The 20007-nt window shown below is 34.5% G+C and overlaps 5 protein-coding genes across 7 annotated transcripts; 3 read left to right on the forward strand and 2 right to left on the reverse strand.

Annotated features, from left to right (window-relative positions):
* Positions 1-2568: 2568 nt before the first annotated feature.
* LOC114804248 (larval/pupal cuticle protein H1C) lies at positions 2569-3332 on the reverse strand. The gene is made up of 2 exons (XM_029041781.2): positions 3211-3332; positions 2569-3118 (listed from the first exon to the last, which is right to left on the reverse strand). Exons 1-2 carry the CDS (start codon positions 3220-3222, stop codon positions 2729-2731), a joined length of 402 nt encoding a protein of 133 aa, XP_028897614.1. The 5' UTR covers positions 3223-3332; the 3' UTR covers positions 2569-2728.
* A 664-nt stretch (positions 3333-3996) lies between these two features.
* Positions 3997-5062, forward strand: LOC105214468 (larval/pupal cuticle protein H1C-like). Its single transcript, XM_011187910.3, has 2 exons — positions 3997-4496; positions 4589-5062. Exons 1-2 carry the CDS (start codon positions 4485-4487, stop codon positions 4946-4948), a joined length of 372 nt encoding a protein of 123 aa, XP_011186212.1. The 5' UTR covers positions 3997-4484; the 3' UTR covers positions 4949-5062.
* Positions 5063-8622: 3560 nt separating this feature from the next.
* On the forward strand, positions 8623-9413 carry LOC105214446 (pupal cuticle protein G1A-like). Of its 2 annotated transcripts, XM_054229155.1 has the most exons (3): positions 8623-8778; positions 8871-9080; positions 9111-9413. In XM_054229155.1, the coding sequence occupies exons 1-3, from the start codon at positions 8767-8769 to the stop codon at positions 9258-9260; spliced, it is 372 nt and encodes a 123-aa protein (XP_054085130.1). In that variant the 5' UTR covers positions 8623-8766; the 3' UTR covers positions 9261-9413. The 2 variants fall into 2 exon arrangements, with proteins under 2 accessions (XP_054085130.1, XP_011186184.1); XM_011187882.3 differs by having other exon boundaries at positions 8871-9413.
* A 3270-nt stretch (positions 9414-12683) lies between these two features.
* LOC105214445 (pupal cuticle protein G1A) lies at positions 12684-13467 on the forward strand. Of its 2 annotated transcripts, XM_054229154.1 has the most exons (3): positions 12697-12834; positions 12927-13136; positions 13167-13467. In XM_054229154.1, the coding sequence occupies exons 1-3, from the start codon at positions 12823-12825 to the stop codon at positions 13314-13316; spliced, it is 372 nt and encodes a 123-aa protein (XP_054085129.1). In that variant the 5' UTR covers positions 12697-12822; the 3' UTR covers positions 13317-13467. The 2 variants fall into 2 exon arrangements, with proteins under 2 accessions (XP_011186181.1, XP_054085129.1); XM_011187879.3 differs by having other exon boundaries at positions 12684-12834; positions 12927-13467.
* Positions 13468-14177: 710 nt separating this feature from the next.
* Positions 14178-14987, reverse strand: LOC105214447 (uncharacterized). Its single transcript, XM_011187884.3, has 2 exons — positions 14841-14987; positions 14178-14771 (listed from the first exon to the last, which is right to left on the reverse strand). Exons 1-2 carry the CDS (start codon positions 14850-14852, stop codon positions 14322-14324), a joined length of 462 nt encoding a protein of 153 aa, XP_011186186.1. The 5' UTR covers positions 14853-14987; the 3' UTR covers positions 14178-14321.
* Between the last annotated feature and the right edge of the window lie 5020 nt (positions 14988-20007).

Below are 20007 nucleotides of genomic sequence, written 5' to 3' on the forward strand. Positions count from 1 at the left end.
TTCGAAGATGGGCGTAATCGGACCACTGGCACGCCCACAAAATGGCGAAAATCGAAAACACATAAAGTGGCATATCTATGCCATAAATAAAGCTATCGGTTCACAACCACGCCTACTTCCCATATAACTCAATTTTAAATTCCATCTGATTCGTTCACTTTATAATATATACATTACGAACCAATGAAGATAGCGAAATAAAGCTTTACACAAATACTGTATTTGAGCTGTTACATCACTTGTGGAAAAATCGGACCATGACTTTTCAAGGTCCCTGATATCGAACATGAAGAACTCAGTGCCTAAGGGTAATTTTTCACCGGAAATATGTGTAAATATCTCAGATATTTTAATGTAATTCATTCCCTCTGCATTTTTTCTTATAACAGTTTGTCTCTCTACCAAAAATGGTTAAAATCGGGTCATAACTTCCCCTAGATCCCTAATATACAATTAAGTGAGCGTATAGTCTTCGATATATTATATCTTGGTGGTGAAGACGAGTGAAATGGTTTCAGAAATTGCCTCAGTCCCCATATACTATGTATGATGATTTTCGTTATTCTATTGAACTTTTTGCCGAATATATTTCCTTACTTGTTTTTAACATAAGTGCACTTCAAATCAGACCAACATTCTTTATAGGCTTTACAGAATAATGTTCCAGCGCACTTTTCTAAAGAGATATGAGACGACAAAAATTCACTCTTTTTCATTATTTGGAAACGAAAAGGGAATAACATGCGAAATCAAGAATGATAGAATACAAGATTACGACATTCGTTTGCCGTTAGCTTTTTGAGTTTTAATTTCCTGTCGCATGACGTCATAAAGACCCAGTGCACGATAGTACAAAACAATAAAACATAGCCAGAAGGTGGAAGTGAGCGGTAGAGCTTTATTATTATTTTAAATTCTAAATTAAAAGAAGTACGCAATGGTGGAATTTAATAACAATAGTACCAAACAAGTAAGGAATGGCTAAGTACGGTTGTCACCGAACATTTTATACTCTCGCAATTTATTTATTTAAATTTATTAATATTACAAGCAATTTGACTCACATATATATGGTATAAAGTCCATTGAAAGTGTGAAAACCCTAATATTAGGTATATAGGAGATAAATGAAGTTATGACCCGATTTCACTCATTTTTGGCACGGAGACATATTATTAGAAGAAACATATTCCCTCAAAATATCTGAGAGACTTAACTATAATTTCGGTAAAAAATTTATTAGAAGTACTGAGGTCCTCATATTCGATATATAGGGTATTGAAAACTTATGGACCGATTTCGATGATTTTGAGAAGGGTGATGGCACTCTTTAAATACAATATTTCAGCGAAGTTCTGCTCCGATATCTTCACTAGTACTAACTTTATATACTGTAAAGTAAACTATTCAGACCGACTTCAGAGTTATGGTATATGGAAAGTAGGTGTGGTTGTGAACCGATTTAGACTATTTTCACAACATATCATTGGGAAGGTAGGAAGATATTATGAACAGTGAAATTGGTCGAGTAGTTTCGAAGATATGGTTTTTGACCCATAAGTGGGCGGAACCACTCCCATTTAAAATTTTGTATACCATTTTGAGTGCAGCTCTTCTGCACCTTCTTTATAATAAAATTTAAAGTTTCTGTTGGGTTTCCTTACTCAATTAAAGCATTTTTAGTAGTTTTCAACAAAACTTTTGTATGGAAGGTGGGCGTAGTTATAATCCGATTTCCTCCATTTTTGGACTGTATAAGGTAGTACCTAAAAGAAACGACTCTAGTTTCCTTGATATAGCTTTAGTAGTTTGCGAGATATGTACAAAAAACTTAGTAGGGGGCGGGTCCACGCCCACTTCCCCAAAAAAATTACATCCACATATGCCCCTTCATAGTGCGATTTTACTTTCATAGCTTTATTTATAGCTTAGTTATGGCACTTTATGTGTTTTCGGTTTTCGGTTTTCGACGTTTGGTGGGCGTTTGGCAAATATGGCGAACCTTTTGTAACAAAACAAACAATTTTAATTAAAAATATGCATTATTATATTGGATCATTTTATAGATGACGATTTTAAGAATCACGTTCATAGTGATATTTTTTCTGCACATTATTCAATTTGGTTCACTATGTTTTACATTTCAATTTGCCATTTGACAATTCTTCATGTTGCGTATTCCCTTTCTGGGTCCTGACGACGTCACTATGGCGTAATCTTGTCTTCTATCACTCTTCATGCGAAACAAACATAAAGTTAGTTAGTTCATATCTGTATTAGAATGTATATAGATACTTTGGACAAGTGGCCACTATCTATTCTGTTTCTATTTGATCATATTAGCGTTTTGATTCCTATCAGTTAATTCTGTTCAATTCGCATATCTGGTCGTTTTGCACATTTGACATTTTTTATTATGTTATACAGAAATAACTCAGTAAATTACTAAAGATATCTGATTGGTGCAAAAATATTCAAATCTATGGAAGGCAATCTGTTCGGAGCAATTGGTATAAACAAACCATTCTTCAGCTCAGATAAACTTCAAATTCAATAAAACATTAGTAATAAGTTTATCGATTCAAGTGAAACAATTTATTTAACAAATCGCTGATTCAGAAGTCAACAACATTATTATATAATTATTCTAAAAAATTATGGTATTCGTTTTATCACAAAATTAGTGTACAAAATCTTTTGTCCATTTCTGTTTTCCTTCGTCGTCCGTTTACCAGGATGAGTAGTGAGTGTCATAAGCCAAAGGTGCAGCATAACTGTGCACAACTGGAGCAGCGGCGTATGATTTGATGATTGGGGCGGCAGCAGCATATGAAGTGTGCACCAGAGGAGCAGAGTGGATGGTCTTCACTACTGGGGCGGAGACATAGCTGGTCTTCACAACGGGTGCAACCACATCCTCCACAACATGAGCTGAGCTGTGCACAATCGACTGGCTTTGATGGGAGACAGCGGTGGGAATGCTCTTCACCACGGAGCCAACTTTAGCCAAGACGGGTTCATGGTAGGCAACTGCTGCTGGAGCGGAGTACACAACTGGACTCTCATACAAGTGGCTTGGAGCAGCGACGGCAACGGCGACGAGGGCAGCAAGGACAAACTGTTGGAAGATAGAAGAATTATATTGTTAAAATATTCCCAAACATCTTACTATAAGAATATGGTCCTGCTGTGCGGAAACGTTTAACTTACCAATTTGTACATTTTGTTAATTTTTGTGTTTTAAGTTCGTAAGAAAGAACGATTTTTGACTTTTGAGCGTTGTTTGCTGATTGATGTCTTTCAGTTGAGTATCTATCGCTTTTATACTTTTGACTGTTTTTTGTTTTGGGATTGCGGCTGGCTCCAATTGCAGCTTAAATTACTACTAGCGGTCGCATATGTGTGAGTGAGAGAAGTCATAATTGTTTGTTGTTAAGCTTAATACTGGTGAAGCAGTTACTGATACAAGTACACAACAAAGCTGCGCGCTCTTTCTATACCGTAATAAAGTTGATCTTAATAGAATAGTGTCCCCAATGTCTAAGAAAAATATTTACCTCTCTCTGTATTGACCTTCGATTATTGTTTAATTATAATTCTAGGGACTTAACGTATTCTATTTGTAAAAGTTAATCCTTTAAGTGATTGCAAAATGCAACTTATCGTCTCATCTTATAAGCTGGTTATAATAGTTTTGTTCAAAGTTTATTGTATCATTTAGGCGTTTTGGCTGCCAAGGCATTCTTTATAAATTACTTTTTGTTAAAGGAAAAATATTAATTTTCTGAAGAAGATAGAGGACAGAAGAGTAGAGTGGTTGAAATTATTCCAGTTTTCGGCATACTGTAGAATATAATAGTGAAAACACTAAAAACATCCCAGTTGGCATTTATCGCGATCGAGTTACTCATGTGGATAAATTAAAAATAAATGTAAAATATCACAGTTTATACTGCTAGGGGTTGTATAAAAACGATATATGCGAAGAAAGGGAGTTTCTTTAAACATTATTTTCTCTTTACACGTTCTTTTATCTCTTCTTGAAGCGTTACTGTCTTCCATAGTTTTACTACATCGTCGAAACGATTGCTCGCTTACTCTACAATCAATCAACCACGGTCTATTTTCTTGAAAACATGTATATATTTTACAAAGTATTGTCAGTAAACGAATTTTGCATTAGTTTTGATAATTAAATTTCAAAGCGCTCAACTGCGTTGAGTACTCGTATCCGTAACTATCTCACCATATACATTAGCTTAACTACAGCAAATACGACTTCTCTCGCTCATACACGAAATATCTGCTAGCAGCACTTTAAAGTTTTCGTATTTATGCTTTATGAGCCAGCCGCAATTCCAACACAAAACGCAATAAAAAGTATATAATGGCTGATACTGAATTGAAAGACATCAATCAGCTAACAACGCTCAGAAGTCAAAAACCGTTCTTTCTTACGAAACTAAAATACAAAACCTAACAAAATGTACAAATTGGTAAGTTAAACGTTTCCGCACAGCAGGACCATATTCTTATAGTAAGATGTTTGGGAATATTTTAACAATATAATTCTTCTATCTTCCAACAGTTTGTCCTTGCTGCCCTCGTCGCCGTTACCGCCGCTGCTCCAAGCCACTTGTATGAGAGTCCAGTTGTGTACTCCGCTCCAGCAGCAGTTGCCTACCATGAACCCGTCTTGGCTAAAGTTGGCTCCGTGGTGAAGAGCATTCCCACCGCTGTCTCCCATCAAAGCCAGTCGATCGTGCACAGCTCAGCTCATGTTTTGGAGGATGTGGTTGCACCCGTTGTGAAGACCAGCTATGTTTCCACCCCAGTGGTGAAGACCATCCACTCTGCTCCTCTGGTGCACACCTCATATGCCGCTGCTCCAGTTGTGCACAGTTATGCAGCACCTTTGGCTTATGACACTCACTACTCATCCTGGTAAACGGACGACGAAGGAAAACAGAAATGGACAAAAGATTTTGTACACAAATTTTGTGATAAAATTATTAACTTTATTTAATAGAATAATTAGATAAAGACTTTGTTGTTTTCTTAATGAACAATTTGTTAATAAATTATTTTTTTTTAAAGAAACAAAATTGGAAATTATTTATAGGGGTACCAAAATTGTGAACGAATCAAATGGGATTCAAAAATTGGTTATGTGAGAAGTAAGCGCTGTTGTGAACCATAGAACTCAGAATTTCAATAAAATGATACCTCCCAAATCTGATTGAAATTTGCCAAGGTATTTATAAAATATAGTTTTTGACCCAAAAGTAGGCGGGGTCACGGACATTGTTTAATTTAAAATAAGTTGTGGGCAACTCTTCTATACCAGCAAACTGTAGAATTTAGTGCGTTTAGCGAGTTCCGTTAATGAGTTAAAGCACGTTTAGTACAATTCAAGATACCCTTAGTATTTAGTAATCATATTCTATATATTTTCATATATGTATGTATTTTCAACTAATTTCTGCAAAATTGTATTTGGCAAACTATTTCGCTCTCATCGAAGATCCTACCAAAGCACAACAAAGTTTGTTATTCGGAACTGTGGCGAACTTTCCATTACGATTGAACTCGAATCTCTCTGATTCAGACACACACCCCTATTGCGAGTGTCGACTGGCAGTAGAATAGACTCCAGTCGATTCTATTACGATTTGGTATTGCGTAGCTTGATCGACAAAAATGTTCTCAATTGTGTTTACATTTGAACGCAATTTGAACTATTTGAAATTGCATTGTGTATTTGAAAACTCATTGTATTTTATTAAAAAATAAGAAAATGTTGAGTCATGGTTTAATGATGACAGTGAAGATAAAAGTGATAGCTTGGAGTTTACAAAATTGGGATAGAAATTGAGAGATGTTGGAGTTGGAGGACCAATTGTAAGCAATGTTTACATTATATTTAAGCAATTAGAAAATTACATATCTTTAAAGGTCTTTAAAGGTCATTTACTAACTCTACTATAAAGTAAACTGCAAGCAGGTTCCAGAAACATATAGAAAATCTGTACAAAATTCAATATTAGATTATAAGTCCATAACTTTAGCCACTTTTCAGGTGGACCAGACTCGATTTGCTTGTTCTTTCCACAAATTATCTTCTCTAAACCTTGGCGAATCTGCATTATATCCACTAAACGAGCAAGTTGCCTTTTCTTATTAACAACTTTAATTAAACTATTTAATATTTATTATATAACGTCTGAAAAATACTTGTCGACAAATGAGCGATTGAAATTCATTCACAGTAGTGATGAGCGATATTGCTATTTTTAAATCACTGTGATTTTATATTGCTATTGTGATCGCAACAAAAAAATCGAATTTATAAGTATTTGTACTCCACAATTTTTTTAATTTATTTTTTTTTACATTTACATTTTTATTAATTTTAGCAATATCCAAAATTTACCTCCTTTTGTAATCACAATTAACTAATTAATAAATTTAGGGTACATTTAACTGCTTTTGTAATCAATGTACCCAAAATTATCAAAATTCGAACTAAAATGGCTACTGTGATCACTGAACAGTGATTGCTTCTTTTCGAACTGCTACTGCTACAGTGATCGAATTAGAAATACTGAACTCCCATATGTACAGTGATCGAACAAAAGCACTGAACTTCTCTATATCTACTGTGATCGAACTCAGAATACTGTACTGCAATTGCGATTGAAAATCATTGATATTTAAAAATTGATCGCAGTTACTATATACGATTTTTCAATCACAGTGAAAAATCACCGGTAGTGAAATATCGCTCATCACTAATTCACAGTCGATGGTTGACCGATTGATCGACACTCGCAATATCACTTGTGATCGACAATCACACAGTAGTCGATTATCGACTACCGATCGACGCTCGCATTAGGAGTGACATTGTATCTGGTTGGTTACCCGCTCAATACAAACTTACGTAATTAAGCACTTTTTTATTATTTTGAGAAGGTGTTTGGAGTCACCATTTTGTAGTTTTATTTTTTTTAACACATTCGATCGGGGCTAGACAAAGAGCCACACCAATTTCATTAAAATCCAGGGCTAAATTCATTAAAATGTCGAACATATACCAATATATCAGAATAAGATCAACAGGAAGTCGAAGTATTGCGTATATTTGGACTAGGGAAAAGTCTGGATCTTCCAAACAATTATTAAGATAAATAATACACATTGACCAATTCCTATCCGTAGTATATATTGACCGATATAACGTATATCCATATATTTGGTAAATGGGAGATAGGCAAAGTATTCAACCAATTTACCTTTAGCACCAGAACGCTTTACAATTAGGAAGGAATACCCTTTTAAATTCATTAATTTATTTTACAGATTGATCGATATTTTAGGTATAAAATTAGACATATTTGTTTAAGTCGATATAGTCGACAAAGTATCATATTTTTTAAAATCGCTGATGACCATCTCTACAGTGATCCTCAATGCCGAGTTTCCAATTTAAAGCTTAATTTGTGGCTTAGCGATCGCACTTCATAGTTGTTTGCTTAATCACATTTTGGGGCAACGGAGGATGGAGTCATATGTAGAAGTATATGCAGTACACGCTGGTGGAAGCCGAGGAAGAGGGAGACCTCCACGCCGATGGAAGGACCAGGTGGAGAAGGACCTGTCTTCACTTGGTATTACCAATTGGCGCCAAACTGCCAAAAGGAGAGATGCGTGGCGCGCTGTTGTGGACTCGGCTATAACCGCGTAAGCGGTTTCTACGCCAGTCAAGAAGAAGTAGAAGGTCAGATTTTACACGTTTTCTACACCAACTTTATTTAAGATACGGATGGATAGACGGAAACAGAGAGATATCCGGACTCTACTTGTCTTGGTTTTATTTGTAAAAAGTATCGAAGAATAAGTAACAACAAAAACCTTATTGGAAGTAGGAAGTATCTCTTCCATTTATTACAAAATATAATTGTGATTTTGCGACAAATGCGACATAAATGCCATTGAAAATAGTCTTGCATAGTTGCACGATTGTCGCAAAAAATTAGTCACGTAAAGATGAACAGCTGTTTTGAGATGTTGTCATAAATTTGCGACTTTAAATGAATAAACTCATATAATGGTTTTTCATTTGCAACTTCTCTGAGAGCAACAAAGTACATATTTATTTATTGAAAATTTGTTTATTGTTTTCGAAAAAATCCATACTCTTCATATATGTACACAATAAGACCTCTAAGTACTCATATCTTCTCTGGTAGAGAACCTCACGATAAGCACTGTCATAGCTAATAAACGTGGTATCATCCTATACATGTAAACATTCCTCACATGTTTTGCAAGGTCAGTAGAGGTCTTTGATCTGCTTACGCTGAATTCATGAAGCTTGAGAAGATATTCGAAAGTGTACTAGTAATTTAACTACTATTGCAGTAAATATGAAGAGCATGCACTTGACTTTTATGTACAGATGAACTATAATCGTAATCAGTAATACAGCCATAATTGAAAGTATTGTCTGCTATGCGTTTTAATTTACCACAACTATAACGTCGACATATGCGCACAGAGAATGAATTGCTCATTTCAACGAATATGTTTATACCAATTTTGTTGTTGTTAATGGTTTAATTATGCTTCGTGGTTATTTTGAAATGTAAATTGTAAATAGTATAAAAGCGTTGGATACTCAACCGAAAGACATCAATCAGCTAACAACGCTCAGAAGTCAAAAATCGTTCTTTCTTACGAACACGAAACACAAAACCTAACAAAATGTACAAATTGGTAAGTTAAACGTTTCTTCACAGCGGGACCACATTCTTATAGTAAGATATTTGGAAATATTTTAACAATCTACTTCTTCTATTTTCAAACAGTTTGTCCTTGCTGCCCTCGTCGCCGTTACCGCCGCTGCCCCAAGCCACTTGTATGAGAGCCCAGTTGTGTACTCCGCTCCAGCAGCCGTTGCCTACCATGAACCCGTCTTGGCTAAAGTTGGCTCAGTGGTGAAGAGCATTCCCACCGCTGTCTCTCATCAAAGCCAGTCGATTGTGCACAGCTCAGCCCATGTTGTGGAGGATGTGGTGGCCCCAGTTGTGAAGACCAGCTATGTCTCCGCCCCAGTAGTGAAGACCATCCACTCTGCTCCTCTGTTGCACACCTCATATGCCGCAGCCGCCCCCATCATCAAATCATACGCTGCTGCTCCAGTTGTGCACAGTTATGCTGCACCTTTGGCTTATGACACTCACTACTCATCCTGGTAAACGGACGACGAAAGAGAACAATAATGGAAAAAAGATTTTGTGCACTAATTTTGTGATAAAACGGATACCTTAATTGTTTAAAATAATTAGATAATAACGTTGTTGACTTCTGAATCAGCGATTTGTTAATAAATTATTATATTCAAAAAGTTATATATTAAATAAATATAACTTGTTACAAACTTTACTTGTTACAAACAACCATTATGTGAAACCTATTATACTCTGTGCATCATGTTGAGAGAGTATAAAAACTTCAAAATTTTTAAACAAAAGATAATATTTCTAATACACTACAAGATTTTGTGCACTAATTTTGTGATAAAACGGATACCTTAATTGTTTAAAATAATTAGATAATAACGTTGTTGACTTCTGAATCAGCGATTTGTTAATAAATTATTATATTCAAAAAGTTATATATTAAATAAATATAACTTTTTGAATATAATAATTTATTAACAAATCGCTGATTCAGAAGTCAACAACGTTATTATCTAATTATTTTAAACAATTAAGGTATCCGTTTTATCACAAAATTAGTGCACAAAATCTTGTAGTGTATTAGAAATATTATCTTTTGTTTAAAAATTTTGAAGTTTTTATACTCTCTCAACATGATGCACAGAGTATAATAGGTTTCACATAATGGTTGTTTGTAACAAGTTAAATTAGAGTTATCAAAGGCTCCACTCGACCAATACCAAATTTCCCAATTTTGTACATAATATTTTATTCATACTATGAGTTTATGGATATAAAATGGGCGAAATCGGTTCACAACCACACCTATTTCCCATATAACACAATTATGGATTCCACTTGATTAGTTACTGTACAATGTCGAGAAATCAGATAATGTACCATTGAGCCTTTACAAGTTCCACCTGTGATTACCGATAATCTCTTTAAGGGGACCAACCATTCTCGGTTTCAAAAAAATCGATTATTTCGATTTTTAATTTAATTCGAACCTTTAACTATTCAAGAATACTCCTTTAAAATTTCAAAAATTCTTGAAGATATAGCCGATTTGTGGTGGAAGCGTCAGCCGACAGCTCTCTTAAGTGCCCCTCCTCCTTCGGCATATTTTGTGACTACCTGCCTGAAACATCTGCTTCTAGTCCCCCCCACTTACCGTAATAAAGTGTACATAGGAAAGATGATACACAGCTACGTGAGATATAAGAAGATATAAACGCATTTTTCTCGAAACAGTGTTTTTACGACTAGCGCATAAGGTTACTCAAAACCTATTAATCCAATCGGTTCCAAATTTTTATACGTTATTCTATATATATATATAGCTATGGTATGAACTAGGATAAATCAAATCGGAGAAAATCTGAAGAACGGAGCTCAGAGCTAAACTTGTACTCTTTCTAATCCCGTTGGAATTTTTAGTTTCAAATGTTCCAGTGAGGGCAATCACATGCGCCGCCGAAAATAAGGCCGTTTGTTTGATCACAAAAAATAACAACAACAAAAAATATGTAACTTTTTTTTTTTAAGTCTTCAAATAAATGTATGCAAAGTTACAAACGATTTAATGTATCTTGCAGTTGTAGATTTAAAGAACTCGAAATGAATGCAGAGCTAATATGGTATTCTGTACAGATCAACCAAACTGTTCTTCCTGTTCCTGTTCTTGTAATAATAATTGTTTGTATCGGCAGTATCTTTGTTACTACGATTTGTTAACAACAGTATGGTCTATGGTGTAGTAGCAAGGCAATGAAGCAATCATCAATGGCTTGTCATGTTATGAAGGAATTTACTCTTGGTATATATTTCAGTTAAAAAACGCTGCGTCAATGAACATTTGTCTATTGCAATCTTATCTTGAAATAACTGTTTTGCCTCTGCAACAAAATACTATATTTTCCGTTTCAAATAAGCTTAAAACTGTATATGGCGCTCTATTTAGATGTGGGATTATTTCACAGGAATAATCTGATCTATCAGCACGGATAATAGACTTAACATAGAAGATGTTAAAACCCTAACCTAGACAACAAATTCACTTAGTCACAAAAACTCGATCAAAAAACCCATTGACTAGTATAATAAGAAGAACATAACATCAGTCACTTTTGCTGTTTGCAAGGGAGCTTGGAGAGTATTTTCAGGATTGTTTTTATTAAAAAATGCAATTTCTGTAATTTTAATGAGGTTCAATTTAATGTGTATGATCTGACAATCACGGATCGCGAGTTTTGAAATTCATGTCTAAGTCTGTATAATATTTTGCCAAAGTACGTGTGATTATTTTTACAGCTATAACTATAGATATTGTATACCTCAATATTTCTAAATCTTAAACTTTGAACTAAAAAGAACTATTTCTGTTTTATATGGTAAAGCTCCCCGATTAGGATTATGTTATTCGGTAGAAAAAATCAATTTCCTACTTGTTTAATGTTACATTCGTGAACAGAAATAGTACACGGACGATTTAATGAAGCTTGCGATATCAAAATCGACAACATAGCTTTATCTATTATCTCAAACTTTTAATGATTTACTTAAAACCTGGTTAGATGCAACACGAAAACCAAGAAATTTGAAAAAACAATATTTTATTTCAAATATGGAAGTATTTGTAAAAAAATGTTTTTGTAAAGTCGAAATTGAGGTATTGTTTTCTTCTTTGATAGCTGTATCACTACAGTTAAGTAAGTCAGAGAAGTCAACTATAATTATTGCTTTGAAGTACGGTCATACAAATTCGTGAAAACATACATATAACATTTGTGTTTCGTGACCAAAAGAACACATATAATAATAATAAGTTACATAAATAAATAGAGAGTTCCGTTAACGGACCGCCCATGCCACCGACGTCGATACAGGAACCGACGCAAACAAAACAGAAAAATCAATTAATTAAAAAAATGTTCTATTTAAATAAATCTCGTCGTTTGTTCTGATTTTCGTTTGTGGTTGTTGTTGTTGTTCTATCGCAAGACAGCGTCACAATAACCTTTTCGGGGTAGACGTGCGAGGTTGCGGGTAATTACAAGCCGCGACTTCAAGCGTCGGCCAAAGCTCGGCCACCAGCTAATGAACGCATTACCGCGGCGTCATGAAAATAAGAGTGAGTCTCGCCTCTTTGGTCTAATGCATTCATTTTTTTCGTTTATTATTATTTTTTTTATTTTTGTGTGTTTTCATCTGAACTTCACGCCGTAATTGCTTTCAGCTCCCACTATGCGGTGTGAAAGAGCGCGCACCTGCGCAGTGTACGTGTATGAGTAATCGCCCTCACAATCACGCGTTGTTCTATTGTGTGTGTCTACGAGTAGTTTAAACGCCGTCTGCGCATGCGTCGTCGTATATGACTTGCACGTTTCAGTGAATTTTTTGTAGCATTTTTGTTATTGTTACGATTATTGAAATGCCTCTATTAATGTTTCTATTGTGTTTTTATTGACTTTCAAAGCATAAACTCTAAAGCGTATAAAAGCGTTGGATACTCAACCGAAAGACATCAATCAGCTAACAACGCTCATAAGTCAAAAATCGTTCTTTCTTACGAACTCAAAACACAAAAATTAACAAAATGTACAAATTGGTAAGTTAAAGGTTCCCTATTGACAGGACTACCTTCTTCTAGCAACCTTTTTGGAAATATTTTAACAATCCAATTCTTCAATCTTCCAACAGTTTGTCCTTGCTGCCCTCGTCGCCGTTGCCGCTGCTGCCCCAAGCCACTTGTATGAGAGTCCAGTTGTGTACTCCGCTCCAGCAGCCGTTGCCTACCATGAACCCGTCTTGGCTAAAGTTGGCTCCGTGGTGAAGAGCATTCCCACCGCTGTCTCCCATCAAAGCCAGTCGATTGTGCACAGCTCAGCTCATGTTGTGGAGGATGTGGTGGCCCCAGTTGTGAAGACCAGCTATGTCTCCGCCCCAGTAGTGAAGACCATCCACTCTGCTCCTCTGGTGCACACCTCATATGCCGCAGCCGCCCCCGTCATCAAATCATACGCAGCTGCTCCAGTTGTGCACAGTTATGCTGCACCTTTGGCTTATGACACCCACTACTCATCCTGGTAAACGGACGACGAAAAAGAACAGAAATGGACGAAAGATTTTGTACCCTGATTTTGTGATAAAACGAATACCCTAATTTTGTAGAATAGTTAGAAAATAACGTTGTTGACTTTTAAAATCAACGATTTGTTAAATAAATTATTTAAAAAAGAAACTCTCGCTTCTACCTGTGTCCTGGGTTGCTCTTTTTTCTGTCCTCTGTATGGTAAATCAGAGCTATTCTACCAAAGTTTTTACTTGGAAGTGAGATACATACTGAGGTATATCCACTATTCGACTTTTTTGTTATTGGTAGTTGTGATTTTGGGCTGTTGAGACAAGATATTTCCTCAGCCGCCAACAACAGTTAGTCAGACTGAATATATCTTATTTTTAGAATTGTGGGAAACTAATGTAGTTTTCAAGTGTTCAAATCTTTACTAAGGTAAAATATTGATTTGGTTCGAAATATGTTCTATAGATATATGAATGTAATTGGCGCTTCTTTTTTTCTAGTTCCTAGACTGAGACTAGGTAGTTCATCGATATAGTTTTTCCGTCTAAATTGACGGTGTACCATTAACTACAAAGAGAGTTAGTTTCATTTGAAACGAGATATCTCTTCCATCCGTTCTTAAAGGGATTGCTAGATGTATTGATTTCATGGTTTGATCTAGATTTTAGTAATCATTCGATTAACAATGTTTTAAGTTCCTAGTCATTCTGTTCTAAAAAATGCTTATTCAAGTTTAGGTTCGGTATTTGGTAACTGGTAACTGGGCTACATTGTTTATATAACTGATAATTAAATATCGTTTTGAACAGAACCATGTTTCGATAATGGCAATAAAAATTATTCCTCGCATTTGGATAAAACACAATATATGAAGCTTTATATGCTTTATTTACTACCATTCACTGTCTTAATGTGTACATCATTATTAGTATTCAATCACTTTTTCAATATCGTGTTCAATGTTTTCTTAATTTACACCAAATTTTCACTTCGTTTCCACTATTTTCTGCAACTTATTTCTTCAATGCCCAAGTATCCCAATCCTCATAAGCAGTACTTGGCTTCCAACCGGAGCTCCAGCCGCCATACACACTCTTCAGGCTGGGCGAACTCCAACCGTCATACACACCAGCGTAAGCTGAAGGATACGCCGGTCCATATGAAACAGACGGCCAAGCTACACTTGTGCTGGGCGCATAAGTTTTAATCACCGGCGAATAAGACTTCACAACGGGCGAGTACGTCTTAATTATGGGTGTGTGTTCCACGATGGGACGGAGGTAGGGACGCTTCTCATGCACAATAGTTTGACTCTGGTGCGAAACTGCGGTGGGCAGTGAGTGTACGGTGTGTCCGACCACAGTGGGCGTGTACTCCACATGCTCAGCTACAGTTGGAAGATACTTCAGACTTGGACGCGCCTGGATCACGGCGATCGAAAGGATGAAGGCGAAAAGCACAGACTAAAGATGAAAATGAAAAGCGCTTAGCGAGAACTGCAGTATTTCAGAATACTTATTTAGTAAACTTACCAAGTTACACATATTGCTTTTTTGGTGTTTTTTAAGCTACTTTTTGGAAATGATGTCAATGCGGTTGCTGCCAGAAAACTATGCCAAACTTGGAAATTGTCTTCTATTTTATATCACCGACCGACTTGTGTTATTTTTTATGTCGTGGAAACTATTTTTTACAATTTTTTCTGTTTCTTGCAAGAAGTTTTGAGATGATTTTTCATGCGGCACTCAAAATACCAAACACAATGGACCCATAATTTAAGAAAATGCGTAAAGTGAACCAAAAGTACGTGGAAATAGCGCACCAAACAAGCAAATGTGCACTGAAGAGGAACGACTCCATGCCAACTCCCACAATTTACTGACGTAGTTGTAGGTCAGCAGTATAACTGACCAAGTTAACAAATTGTTTGCTGTAAAAACAAAGGCTTGGAAGCTCTGCGGCGAGATAGGGCACACAGCCGACAGTGGCCACTTAACACTTCGAGGCGGAAAATATCGTAAATGAGCAACCTTCACTCAAATTTGTAGCAACATTAATTTGAATTATTATTATGCTAGTATATATAAAATAATATTATCGTTATAATTAAATAAATTGTTCACTGTGCTGTGGTATTAAGATGTTATTCGCAGATTTAATTTTTATAATTCAGAATGAGTTATTCTTTTCCGCTATTTACAAAACACTACTAGATTAGGCATCTCAATTTTTTTCAAACGTATCTGCAAGTTCCTTAGCACACAGCATTTTTAATCGTATAGTGTTCCAAAACGATCTCAGAATTATTGAACACAAGAGATCCTGAGATAAGATAGATCCCTGGAGAGCGCTCTTCACTATGGAAAATATAATATTTGCTGGTTTCTAGCATAACTTCTTAAACAGTAGTAAAGCAGTACCTTCTGCCAAGTAGTAAAACGCAGACACATTTGTTTTCGAAATATTTGAATATTCGAGAGTCTGTACAAATTGAGTAATTTGATAAATGAAAGAGTGCAAAAAAGTGAGAGGAGTCATAAATTGGAAATCACTTTTAGTATTTAAAATAGAACGGACTTTCAATAAGCAATTTTAATATTGTTATTCCTCTGGAATTCCATTTCAGGGTCGAAAAAATATCATATGTATATCATATTATATTTTAACAGATTTTGATTGCTTTCCAAAGAAAAAAGCTATAAATATGAATTTTAGGACAATTTGAAAAAAGGGAACAACGGTTTTCAGGTCAAGATACAGACGTAATTAAAAGTTTACCTCTGCTAGGTCGATGCTATTGTTTTTTATAAACGGACTCAAATCAAATTGAGAAGGTTTTTCACAAAAATAATTGCGTAGAGCGTTCTCTTCGAAAACACAAAAAGGAAGGTATTTCGCTGAACGGGAAAAACCTTTAACAACACATTTTAATCCACTGGAAGAAGAAAATTGCACTAATGAATATAATGCTGTGTTAAGGGATCAAATGGTGTTACCATCTGCTAGGAGAGTAGTACTATTTGAGTACCAAAACAGGGAAGATTAGAATTCAAGCAAGTAGAATTTGAAAACGATTATCATTGTTATGATTTATGAGATTTTCAAGTAAAACAAAAGAGATATACGAATTATTATTAAATTTCACTTCGCCTTGGAAACTATAAACTTCATTAAATTTTTTAAAGAAAACTTTGTTTTGGATTTTAATAACTTGTTTATTAGATTTTTCTATATTCCATTTTAGTACTTTTTATTACAATTTATTCGCTTTGGCTCATTAATCGCACATGTTGTATTTATCTTATTTTTAATTCTTTGTGGTTCTTTAATTAGCGCCAAAAGCGTTTATCAGACCTTTTGACTTGAGAACACGAGCACTCATAACATATATATCAACATATATATGTATGTATGTTAGATAAATAATAACATACAATATGGTTCCAGAATGAAGTATTTTTGATTGCTTGAAACTTAATTAATATGTGACTAATGATATTGATTTTAAATATAGCCACAGCGGTAAGATTAAATCAAACATGTAAAACCTTGAACTTAAACCACTTCTTATATGAACCAAATTTTAGGGTGGTAATTTTTAAGAATATTTATAAAATTGTTCGTTCGGACTCGTATACACAAGATTCGAGCACACTGTATATATTCATTTATACATATGTAGCTATATTTGGTAATGTTCGCACGGCATCATTGAACTCCAAAAGTGTATAAATCACGTTTCATTCTTCCTTATTTCTCTAGCAGCACTAATTTCCAGCAAGATGTTTCCTCCCTCCCCGCTCGCTTGATACGCTGTTGTAACTTTTTTGCTTTTGTGGGAATAAATCAACGTAGTTTTGGTAATACAGCGCACTTTTATGAAAGAAAATTAGCATAAACAAATGTTTTTGTGCAGACACCTAGACACACTTAGCTGTCTAATGTGTTCGTCCGTATGTGCGCATCAGTTAATGTGATGATAATGATTTGAGTTGGACAATGTACTAACATTAGGGTCATTCGTTTCAAAGTTTTGGGAAATTTAATTTAATAAAATAATACTTTTATTTTTAGTAGAAAAGTGGTTAGTTAATTCCATGTGAAGATTTGATGTAAGAATATTCTATACTAATATATATTTTGAAAAAAAACCAATTTATTACATTTTTGTTGAAGAGTCGAAAAGCTCTTAGAGTTTCATAAAAAGAAAATTTTACTGCTTTGAAAATCCATTAGGAACTACTATGACTAATGTTGACAATATGACAGAGAGGGCCTCATAAAAGTGGATCGTTTCAATTTCCAAAGTGGCGTACGGACTTTACCATACTTAATATGGCATGTGATTGTCTATTATATCAATAACTTAGTTTTTTATTATATTTTATAACTTATTAAGGAAAGTTAAAATTAAGATCTAAATGGTAAGTCTAGGAGATGCATCCTTTGCAGCCGTCGAGTATCTTCACTGTTGTCCAGTAGGTTAATGGCGTGATTGTTAAGGTGACTGTTCAATCGGTTAACATAGTATGTATCTAGAACTGAGTTTTTGAATTATCATATCTTTATCATATCTATTTCGAAGTCTTTGTGTAAATGAATATTTTTGATAAACCATGGAACGTTTGCTATCAGCCGCAGTGTTTTCGACTGGTATCGTTGAATTATTTCTATATTCGATTTGCTTGCAGTTCCCCAGATTTGGATTCCGTAAGCCCAAAGCGGTTTTAAAATGGATTTATATATTATAGAAGCATATTATTTTTAAAACTGAGTTTAGATTTAGGGCCAAGTGACCAGTACATTTTTCTGGTCTTTATTTTAAGTTGGTAAGTTTGAGATTACCACTGGAATAATCTCCTAATTTCATGGTGAAGGTGATATGCCCTGATTTTGTTGCATTCACCAAGATGTTCCAATTATGAAGCCATGATTCTACTTCGTTTAGTTGTTTTTGAAATGTTTTATTCATTTCCACCCTAACGCTAATTTCTGAGTTGTTTAAGCAGCTAGTTGTGTCGACAGATCGTTTAGACCATTTCCTTCTAGCAAACAAATGTAATAGTACAAAATTAATTTATTTTTTCTTTTATTTTCTGCTAATGTTGGGCAATCACACAAACCACAGCAAATTCAAAAAAAAAAAATTGTCTTAATTATGTCATTAAGTAAAAAACCACTCTGCATATTCAAAAGTCATAAACTTACATGAATTAAATATAGATTATATCGAATGAGAATATATGTATACATTTTAATTAAGTTCTATATAATTAGCGCTAATTTGATGACTAATTGCCGACTAATTTTTTACCTGTTCAGACACAATTACTGATTATGTCTGCCCAGACTCCTGCTCAGAGCTTTACTTATGCGTGACCTTCAGCCAAATTTTAGCCATTACACTCACTTTTTCTAAATATATACGGATATATTATATGTAAATATGTATGCGAGTAAAGTACTGTTATATTTTTTGCACAGCTCTTGGCATATAAATTAAAACAAGATTGCAGAACTATAAAAGTCAATTACAGTGAAACTTTCATGTGGTCACATCGTAAATTCAAGCAAATTGTGGTGTAAACGCAAAAGTTATTAATTCAGTTTGTAAGCATTGCGAAAACTAAAGACAAGACAACGGTTGTTCGTAGACAGCGGTCGGGTATCAGTGCCGGCTGTCTTTAGTCACACCAAATTAGCATTTCATTAACACCGTCGCTTTGTCTGGCTATAAAACAGCAGAGGTGGAGGCAAAAAAAAAACAAATAATAATTACATGTAACTGTAATGTAATTATGCACTAAGCCATAACTGTGACTTATGTATGTTTGTACGAGTTTTCGGTTTTTTTCTCGAGCGTTTTGAGCATTCAGGTGCTTTTAAGTTAAAATATTTAATATTTACTTTGAAACGTTTTGAAGCTAACATTGAATTGGTTTTCACGTGGAAAATCGTACCAAAATGTGCAGTTCTTTTGTGTTTCTTTTGGAGTAGAACTCTGCTTGAAAGACATACTAGTTTATAGATCAATTCTTATTTAAATAAAATATTTTAAACAAAAATTTTCTCAAAATCATTTTATTTAGTATCAATATCGATTTTTTTCAATATCAGGAAACTTTCCTTAAAAATAAGTATAAGAAAAATTCTAGAACTAGCACATGCCCATATTGCCATAGTTCATTCATGTTAATATTATTAATAATTCAAGGCTACATTTACGAATCGTACAATGTTGTTGATGTAATTATAAGTAGGAAACGTTATTCGATTGTTTTGAAAGACACTAAAGTACGAGTAAATTATATATGTATATGTATACAGTAGAACTTCCATAACTCGTACTTCTATAACTCGAACTATAGAATTGGAAATGTAAGTTAAACCTGAGCAGAATACAAAATTTGACTATCGAGGTATAATATGAAGAATTCTATAACTCGAAGTCTCTCTAACTGTATATACAGTAGTTTTCCGAATTTTCGAATTTTTCGTTAGAGGTAAAATGAGTTGAATATCCCTAAATTGCAGTTTAATAAAATGTTTTATTAATTATTTGTAGAAAAATGAAAAACTATAACAAAACAATTCAAATCCAATAAATTCCTCCAAAACGGACCAATTCTGACATATATACTTCTCTTTGGTGTTGATCAATAATTTTAAGCTTTTTTATAAAATTCGACATATTTTCAA

Source organism: Zeugodacus cucurbitae, chromosome 4 (genome assembly GCF_028554725.1).
Source record: "Zeugodacus cucurbitae isolate PBARC_wt_2022May chromosome 4, idZeuCucr1.2, whole genome shotgun sequence".
NCBI classification, from domain to species: domain Eukaryota; kingdom Metazoa; phylum Arthropoda; class Insecta; order Diptera; family Tephritidae; genus Zeugodacus; species Zeugodacus cucurbitae.